Source organism: Diaphorina citri, unplaced genomic scaffold (assembly GCF_000475195.1).
Source record: "Diaphorina citri unplaced genomic scaffold, Diaci psyllid genome assembly version 1.1 scaffold1757, whole genome shotgun sequence".
NCBI classification, from domain to species: Eukaryota; Metazoa; Arthropoda; class Insecta; order Hemiptera; family Psyllidae; genus Diaphorina; species Diaphorina citri.
Window position 1 is genome coordinate 17,045 of NW_007379183.1, and position 10,187 is coordinate 27,231.

Here is a 10,187-nt window from a genome sequence, read left to right on the forward strand (position 1 = left end):
ATACCTACGAATTTTCACACAAATTGCGAAATACTTTTTGGTACCTAACGCCAGAGTCCCATTTATGTCCCAAGAGTGAAGTCTCTTGAGTATTTTTGATACCTAATTGGAATAAATGTGGGACTACCTTTCCGTTATCTCCAATAATACTCCTTAGTTTGAGGCCCTGTCGCTCATCCACTCAACTCAAAAATGCAATAAAAAAATTGTGTGTATAAAAAATGAAAAATACCTCGTAAAAATATTTTCTGAGTAATTATCCCGCCCTCTCCTTCAAGAATCTAGACTCTCTCTTCCTATCCCTCTCTCCTATCTTCCTATTTCCTTCTCTTCTTCCCTAGTTCTTTCTCTCATTTCTTTTCTTTTGGCCATTCCTTTCATATCTTCTCTGCGAGTTTTCTTCATATTCTCAATGTCTTAAGTACAGTAGTACGAGTACCTGAAACATAAATACTCTTAAGCCACGTCTCCATTTATTTGGCATTTTCGTCGATCGATATCATTCGGCAAATTTTGGCATATTTGGGAATTCTTCTGTTACGACATGTCCATTTGTTTTCAAACTTCATATCCTGTTATTATATTTTCATTCTTCTTCAACATAAGAAATTATATTTTTTAGAATAAAAGGAATTTGACAATAAAATTTTCAAGGCATACAAACCAAAGAATGTAAAAAGTAAAATAATGAAATGAGATATTATTTAACACTTGCCAAGTAAGCGTAGCTTTCAATACCGCACGCATTGGTACCTCTTTCGATTTGGAAATAGCCGTGGTCCGGTCCATAATCGCCCCAACTATCCCTAACAATCCAGGTAAGAATTCCGTTCTTTTCCCCGTAACCCACTATCACAACATGATGATCTAATTTTTGAGGATTACATGTGCTGTCATTTCTTCGAATAGGATTTCCGTCATAGCTTGCAATAAGGGCATGATTCAGATATACTCCTATGGGACCTGACTGGAGCAAATCCATCATGTTATCAACACCACTAGTCACCCATGTGTCTTGTACAAAGACCCTCGCTTTCTCTTTCTCATATGTACATCTGAATGTAATGTTTTCCTTATTTCTGTATGGGTAATCAGCTTGAGACTCCAATCCATATTGAAGCCCGGAGAACTCGCGTTTTAACCCTTGTCGGCAATGGTTTAACCCAACCTGTGAAAAACCATGTTTTTTTTTATTAGGTGTTACGTTTTAATAACTGTGAGGTCTTCTAACGACGGTGCTTTCACCCTCCATTCACAGAGAGGCAAAAGATGTCTCCTCACATTAACCTCACCCAGCCTGAGTAGGGCCAGAAAAAGCCAGCAGGATGGGATTGCCCAGATGGTCACCAACCACGCGCAAAGTTGCTTAACTTCAGTCCTCCACTGGAGCCCGGAGAACTCGCGTTTTAACCCTCGTCGGCAATGGTTTAACCCAACCTGTGAAAAACCATGTTTTTTTTTTATATTAAAGGTGTTGCGTTTTAATAACTGCGAGGTCTTCTAACGACGGTGCTTTCACCCTCCATTCACAGAGAAGCAAAAGCTGTCTCCTCACATTAGCTTCACCCAGCTTTGAGTAGGGCCAGAAAAAGCCAGCAGGATGGGATTGCCCAGATGGTCACCAACCACGCGCAAAGTTGCTTAACTTCAGTCCTCCACTGGGAACTGGTACCCAAGGGTTAAAACTTATTGAGTAATTAATAATGTACTCGTACTTTGAAAGGATTAATTAGTACGACAGCCTCAGCACGTAGTATGGCTGAATTTGTTGTTGTTCCAAGTTTTCGCACACATAAAGAGCTTTTAGAAACGCTTTCGACGTTTGAAAGTCTCCCCTCATTTCTGGGGCTCTGTCTTCTCCCCCCTCCGGGGCTCTGTCTCCTCCCCCCCCCTGGGGGGGGGGGGCTTCCTCCCTTCAGGGTTTCCTCCTTTCAGGTCTGGAGGACGAGCAAGGGGGCCTTAGCATTCTAATTCCATGTTACACAATTTCGTTCATGCTTGAGGAGGTCGAAATTTTATAGATGAATAAATAAATTTAGCGCGCCAGACACCATGTGTAAAATTTATTTTCGGGTGTTGATTGTGTGTCAGGACACCCGCAGACAATTACGTTGAACGACTGTCCTCTCGGATGACCGAATCTGGAATTCTTTCACAAGTCGGATTTAACATCTGTAGAAAATTTCTCTCAAATGGGATGAGTTAGAGCAATGGTCGTAAAGTGTTTTTGCTGAAAAAACGTTCTATCTTCTATCGTATTCTACCTTGGATTGCTTGATGTTCTGCTCTAACTATGTACCAAAGTATCTAAGTATTTATCAAGGGAGTGTTTGTTTCTGCTGTTTATGACGGCTCATTTGTCACTCAACTCATAGAAGTTTCTGCTCTATCTACCAAAGTATCTAAGTATTTATCAAGGGAGTGTTTGTTTCTGCTGTTTATGACGGCTCATTTGTCACTCAACTCATAGAAGTCCTCATATACACACTGTTCTAGCAATAAAAAAGGTACAACTCAATTGTAGGTTCTTCATCATTTTATATGTCATATTTTATGGCAAGGTACTTACAAAAATGCCATAAAACGAAGTCAAATAATAAGGAGGGAAAAAATACCAAGATATTTATGCGAAAAAATGGGATGGAAATTTTTTTATCTTATTGCTGAAAAAGAGTGCTAGTTCTTGGTTCAAATTGAACTCGAGCGGCTTGGAATTTTTTAACGAATTCCAGGTTTGACGTAGACAATCGGAAAAATCTGGTGTGAACATCACACGACTTTCCTTATCCTATTGAATGGTGCTTATTTGGGTGTTCTGTTGTAACATTTACAATATCTCTAACCGTTTAGTCGAAATAGCTGAAAACCGCCAAAAAGCGGTCGAAACCCGCAAAAAAGCGGTCAAAATACCGCCAACCGCAGACCTATTTTATCTTCAACATCCGGGACAAACCAAAGCAATTTTAGTGTTGTCTGGTTTAATCTATCCCTTCTTTGGGTTTTCCACTGAATTTATGTATTTTTTTATTTAAAATATTCAACATTACGACCATGAATTTACTTAATAATAAAAAAAGCGAAATCCATCTCTATAAATAAAACGCTTTCATGATTGCGTTTAGTGTATTTTTTTCTCCGTTATTTATGAGAGCGAAATGTGACATTTCGGTCCTTTCTGTTAACATAAAATTGGCAAGAGTCAGGCCTGTCTGATAGCAATTTTTTTGCTTATTGCGTTGCCTTGTTAAGAGAAGTATTTACTCGTCTGTTAATTGAGAGTGGGTTCAAATCCCAATGAAGGCATGGAATTTTGTAATCATGGTGTGTTTGAGAAGTTTACCATAACATATTAACATACATATATGAGCTCTCGATATCTAAGCCATGTGATATCTTGCAGCTCATCATTCAAGGAAAAATATAAGGAAAGATACCTGCTGGGAGACCAAGAAACATGTGGATGACGGGCATACAGCGTTGGACCGGACTTTCATCATTGGAAATATTCAGAAAATTGAGATCAAGAGAAAAAATACCGCCAAGCGAAGCAACCATCTCAACCAAACGTTTTGTGTCGCATCCTTGTCACATTTGACAGCTACATACCAAATTTCAAATCTCTAGCTCTTACCGTTCTCGAGATATTTTGTTTACACCAAGCGAAGCAACCATCTCAACCAAATGTTTTGAGTCGCATCCTTGTCACATTTGACAGCTACATACCAAATTTCAAATCTCTAGCTCTTACCGTTCTCGAGATATTTTGTTTACAGACAGATACACACACGGACCAATGGCTGAAACTTTGGATTTAGGCTCTAGGGACCTCAAAACGAGTTTTGGCATTAAAATCTGACCATCGAAATTTTGACCCGATTACATTACTTTCCTTCCTATAGGGTATAGGATAGGGAAAGTAAAAATTGCAAGAATGATCGGCAACCTTCATTTGGAGACGGCGCGTGGCTTGTCAAGAAGAAGAACTCTCGATGCCAGAGTTTATCTTTGGCACCTCCTGCAACCATTCTAAATGAGCTCCAAACCCTCTCTACCCCTCTAATCCATCCATTTTTAAAATAAAAAGAGAAAAAAGTAAAAGTAATCATTTAAGAGAGAGAGAGAGAGAGAGAGAGAGAGAGAGAGAGAGAGAGAGAGAGAGAGAGAGAGGAGAAAATTGTCGGCGAACACTCAGCCTCACTGCCTCATGGTGGAAAAAAAATATTCAGTATGACTAGTATGAGTCACATGACTCTGTTGATTTAATTAAATTTAAAAATAAATTTATATTAGGTACCCACTTAAAATATTTGAGAAATGCATATTTAATAATTAGTTTGTGTCAAAAATTCAAAATGGAGATACGATACGCTGAGCCCGTTATATCACTCTGGTCGGATTAAAAATAAATCTTCGAGAAGCTATTTTTATTATTTTTTGCACCCAATTATTCATTAAATTTGCTAAAATATTTTCGTGAACGCACACGTGTCAAAATAAATAAATGAGACTAGTGGTTCAATGAACTGTCGAATTTAAAACAAACAAACGAACGAAACGTAGGTAGGTATGAGATTGGTCTAAAAATCAAAAGAAAAAATTACCTTTCTACATTGTGATATTGTAATCGGGTCTAAAATTTAATGAGAAAATTTCTCTTTTGCGTTGAAAATGTTGAAATTCCATCAAAATCGGACTAGGTAACCGTTCTAGAGACAAACTGTGACGAAAAAACTAAAGGAAAATTGGTAGAATTTAAACTTGAAATTCACTTGGATTGTTCTTTTTTTTATAAGAGGTTTGACAGAGGGAACTGTAACTGCTAAGGTCTTATCGTCCCGAAATCGAAGAGAGAAGGAAGACAGGATAGGAGAAAGCCAGCCGTTCCGAGAACGAACATTATACCATCAGGATAAAATCCGCCCCGGGCGGGAATCGAACCCGTGGCCTAGCGCTTACAAGGCAGACGCACTACCAACTAAGCTAACTAGGCTGGCTGTCAGATCTTTATATTCTTCATAATTATCATTAGACACTTTTTATGGTCTTTTTATTACTTTTTTTTAGTGATAACATTGAGTACACCAATATCACTAACTTCCTTATCATAAACAATAACCTGATAATTATCCTTTGGTGAATAACGACAGTTAAAGGAAAATAAAATGCAAATAGAAAATTAAAATGTAGCGTTTATGTATTAATGTAGGTATTAATAAATAGGTACAATGAAAATTAAAATTGTTCCCGAACTACCACTTTTACTTATATTAAGTGTACCTACTTTATGAGTACCTTCATGTCCTTGATAGAAAATACTTGAAATTAACAGCGCTCCGCCCCGCCAAGTCAAGAAAGTTTGACCGCGCTACTAGAGATATTATACGCGACAGAGAAAGTAGCCGTTTTCAGGTAGTTGTAGGGGGACAACTACAAATGACGGAAGAAAACGGATTGCGCGTGTGTGTTGGGGCACGAAAGTAGACCAAGTTGAAAAATCATCCAAATTGGTTAAGACAAGCCGGAGATATGTATTTGACTATGAAAAACGTCAAATTTTTACACATTTTCTGCTGCTTCTTCTGCTTTTTTGACGTTGACCGCTCTACAGCCTAAACTACTGGACTGATTTTGTTGGTTGATGGCTCACTCTTTTTCTCGTGAGTGGCAGATGTGCCTTTTCATATTTTCAAGGCCTTAAAAGGGCCCCTTTGGCCTTGAATTCGATAAAAGACCGATTTTCTTCTTATCATGTCGGTTTTTAGCCCGTCCTTCCTTTATTATTACGATAGTAATAAAAAAGGTATTTTTTTTTTGGCACTTCATTTATTTTGGGAGGAACGACTTGACGGGGTCTTTTTTTATGCCACGAAGTGGTATTTTTTGGAGGGTTATCTCTATGTTACTCTTTAATTATTTCAATTTTTATTCTACCTTAAAACTATCTAGATAGTTTATAACTAGGTAGGTACATGTTTTTTTTACATTTTTAGTCCGTCCTTCCTTTATTATTACAATAGTAATAAAAAAGGTATAAGGGACGGACTATTGTATTCGCTTCTGTGTCTGTCTGTCAGTCTGTCTGTCAGTCAGTCAGTCTGTCCCCATAGAAGGACTTATCCAAACCTGGTCGACCTATATATCAAATTAAAGGTCTTTTTACCAGGATCACGAAAATGGTCGGTTTTTAGCCCGTCCTTCCTTTATTATTACGATAGTAATAAAAAAAGGTATAGTGGACGGGCTATTGTATTCGCTTCGATGTCTGTCTGTCCCGTGTCCCCCACAAAAGGACTTATCCAAACCTGGTCGACACGAAAATGGTGGTGCAAATTTTGTCCAGAAAACCATAAAGCCGAAAAACCAAAAAAAAACTGATTTGGGGGATTTTTTTCACATTTTCTCACACAAATGATCTCTGATCTCGAAATTTCTCGCGACGACCTATGGACTCAAAGCGAGAAAGTTTTAGATAACACTTCAGTCGATCATTTAAGACCGGTTTTAGCGTCACCTATATTAAGCTACGCCGAGCAAGGCCAATAAATGGATGGGTGACGTAAACATTATATTGGAAATAAAGGGAGAACGGGCTCTAGTCTTGATTTTAAATCATTACATGAAAGTAAAATCAAAAAATCAAATCAAGAATAATAATAAACTGAATATTAAACAAATTAGGTAGGTACAAAGGTATTCTTTAACCACGATCGAATAAACTACGGCCTAAAAAATTCCCGGAGGGACGGACCCAGCTTGTTAATAATAGGTATGTTACCTATCACCTATCGTACCTATGTGATTAAAATATATCAAAATAAAACCAGTCAAGCCATGAATTATCTGTGGTGAAGCAGAGAGCTTCTCCACAACTTCAGTGGGTATCACAGCATTACTAAGTGCCTCCTTTACTATTAGGTATTTCTCATTAATTCAATATGTAACCACTGGTAACGCCTCACGAGGCTGAGTGCTCCCCGAGCACAGAGCAAAAAAAAAAAAAAAACTTCGACCCCACCAGGAATCAAACCTGGAACCTCCGGCGTACGAATGCAGTGTGATACCCACCCGGCCAGAGATAACACATCTTCCAATCTATTTAACCCTTCACTGGTGAACGTCTGCGTAATTTCGTCCTGTCTATTGTAGAATTTTAACTAGGAAATTCTTTAAAATGTGGGGCCTACATTAGGATTAGTGTCACACACGTGGTACCGCTCCCCTATCCCGAATAAAATTTAGTTAGGCAAAACGTTTTTCCCGTGATTTGATAAATTTTCCGGCAAGTTAATTAGTTCACGCCATGTCCCCTGCATACATAGAACGTATACATAGAACATACATAGAAAGTACATAGAACATTACATTGACATAAATACATAGTTTACATAAAACATAACATGGTTAACGTATAGTCAAGAGCTAAAATTTCAGGAGAATTTCCATTTTCATTCCTTTAGACCCGTTGTACATTAGAAGCGTAGACAAGCAACTTTTTGTAGTGCGTAGTCTCTGATCTTGAAATTTGTCGCGACGACCTATGAACTCAAAGCGAGAAAGTTTTAGATAACACTTCAGTCGATCATTTAAGACCGGTTTTAGCGTTACCTATGTTAAGCTACGCCGAGCAAGGCCAATAAATGGATGGGTGACTTAAACCTTATATTGGGAATAAAGGGAGAACGGGCTCTAGTCTTGATTTTAAATCATTACATGAAAGTAAAATCGAATAATAGAAAGTAAAAATCAAATCAAGAATAATAATAAACTGAATATTAAACAAATTAGGTAGGTACATAGGTACTGATTTTCTTTAATCACAATAGAATAAACTACGGGCTGAAAAATTCCCGGAGGAACGGACCCAGCTTGTTATTACTTACAGTATCTTGTCAATATATATTATGTATGGCACTATCAAGTACCTACCTACTACTAATTTTAATGGAAATACATAATAAGAACCAAGCCCGATTTGAAGCTCTTGGGCGGTTACTGCGGTTAGTGCCTATGAAACTCTGCACTCTAAACCAAGATCTATCTCATGATCAAATTCTCAAACAAATCAAAATAAAATTACAAAATATTACGCCTTTATTGGGATTTGAATACACCGTTCTATTAACAGACGAATGCTTCAACCACTTCGCTACCAAGACGGTCAAATTAGCAAAAAGGAACATTATTAGAACGGCCTGCTTCGGACCAATTTCATGTTCTTACAAAGCAGTAAAAGCGATAGTAAAATTGATTGATGCTTTCTAATCAAAATGTCATTAAATGTTGAACATCGCTTAAAATTGTCAGGCAAAGGGTATAAATATGAAGTCCTCTCAGTGTGACCACCAAGAGACCAACACAGAACAAGTGACTTACAATGTTAATACAGACAGTGCTATTTACGTTTGGCGTTAGTGTATGCCTATGTACGGGTGACAATCGGGTCAACGAAGTGGTGACAAAAGTGAACGCCTTGGTGTCAAAAGGTGACCTAGCCTACGACAGCATCAAGCAAGTAGATGCGTTCAAGACTTATATTGTCAAGTGGAACAGAACCTACACGGACGACAATGAAATCAAGACACGTTTCGAATATTTCAAACAAGATGGCAAGGAGACGGATGAATACTATGGTACGAGTGGGTCCAGTGATAGATCACCGCAGGAGATATTGCAACGAACTGGGCTGCGACTGACAGGGAAGGAGAAGGAGAGACTAGAAGCTGACAGGGAGAGAGTGAAGAAGTTCCTGAATGAAAGGAAGAAGGGACCTCTGCCCAAGTCCCTTGATTGGCGGCAAAGCAAGGTGAAGGTGCTCAATCCGGTTGAGAGTCAGGGGAGGTGTGGATCTTGCTGGGCCTTCGCAACAACTGGTGAGTTAGTTAAAAATTTCATGTTTACCTTTGCCTTTATAGTCAGATCTACAATCTCATGTCAAAGTGTTAGTTATAACCCCTGAACTCGAAGATTATTCGGACAGTCTCCGAGTCTCTTCAGATTATTAAATTTACAAACCAATATCCAAGGCCGCAATTCGCAATTTTGTATCAAAAAAATTATTCCCTCAATTTTTTTTTCAGAAGCTCTTTTCGAAAGAGACTTCAAAAACCCTGTAGAGTGGATATTGTAGATTCGTGTTAAAAAATTAACGTCAAGAGTTGGCCTTCACAAAAAAAAGTACTGATATATACAGGGTGTCCCGCGAACGACTGTACAACGCTTGAGGGTTGATACAGAACCTAAAGGGCTACCATCAGAAAAAGCAATCTGGACAGATCCGATTTTCAACAGGGGCGGAGTTATGAAGGATTTTCTGTTTTTCAACATTTTTCATACCTTGTCCTCTTAAAACGCTTTTATCTCTTGAACCAATACAGATAATAAAAAATTGATTGCACCGTTGAAAAGAACACAAAATTTACTAAAAGGTAAGATTCCCTATTTTGGTAAAACCCTCCCTCAAACACAACCAGAGGCTTGAGAAAAAGATTTTGTTCTATCTCTTTAAAAACTACCATTTTTTCAATTCGATTTTCTTCAAGTTTCCACTGAAACCCATTGAATTTCTCCTGATAGAAAAGTACCCCTTTTTGTCTTCTTTAATCCCATTATCTTGAATTTTCTGAGAAATTATTATTTACGGAGATATTAACGATACAAGGGGGAGAATCCGTCAATTTCCTACGTTACTATGAATCCCTGTCCACCTGTTTTTTTCTATCGCCGCACCGAATTTTCCTCCAAAAACAACACGAACAACAAAACAAGTAACAACAACAACAACAACAACAACAAGAACTACATTACCACCACTAACCAAGGCCGTAGCCAGGATTTTGTCGAGGAGGGGGCGAGGGGGCTGCCTACAGTAAAGGAGAAAAATGAAGATCAAAGAGGGGGGAGGGGTGCCCGGGCCCCCTCGACCCCAATTTTTTCGGAGTCTGAATGTAGAGGAGAAAAATGTAGCTCGAGGGGGGGGGGGGGGAGGCCCACTACCACTATAGTCTGGTGTTATGATTGTAGTGTAGTTGGTTCGTTGTTAATGGAAGAAGAGGAGGAGGAGTCGGAAATAAGGTGATCAGGTGGAGAAAATTGTGTGCTCCACCGTTGTTGTTGTGCTCTCCTCTCGGCCCTGCTTTTCTTTTTTTTTTCAAGCAGAAGACGGCATACGATATCGGTCTCGGCATTCC

The 10,187-nt window shown here is 38.6% G+C and overlaps 2 protein-coding genes across 2 annotated transcripts in view; one reads left to right on the forward strand and one right to left on the reverse strand.

Moving 5' to 3' along the window:
- Positions 1–673: 673 nt before the first annotated feature.
- Positions 674–1,840, reverse strand: LOC103517126 (cathepsin W-like). The gene is made up of 2 exons (XM_008482147.1): positions 1,751–1,840; positions 674–1,168 (listed from the first exon to the last, which is right to left on the reverse strand). Exons 1-2 carry the CDS (start codon positions 1,838–1,840, stop codon positions 701–703), a joined length of 558 nt encoding a protein of 185 aa, XP_008480369.1. The 3' UTR covers positions 674–700.
- Positions 1,841–8,329: 6,489 nt separating this feature from the next.
- LOC103517125 (cathepsin L1-like) overlaps positions 8,330–10,187 on the forward strand; it is a 2,832-nt gene continuing 974 nt past the window's right edge. Inside the window, exon 1 of the mRNA XM_008482146.3 lies at positions 8,330–8,870. Coding sequence (XP_008480368.1) covers positions 8,375–8,870 — 496 coding nt within the window. The 5' untranslated portion in view covers positions 8,330–8,374. The remainder of the gene's footprint in view (positions 8,871–10,187) is intronic.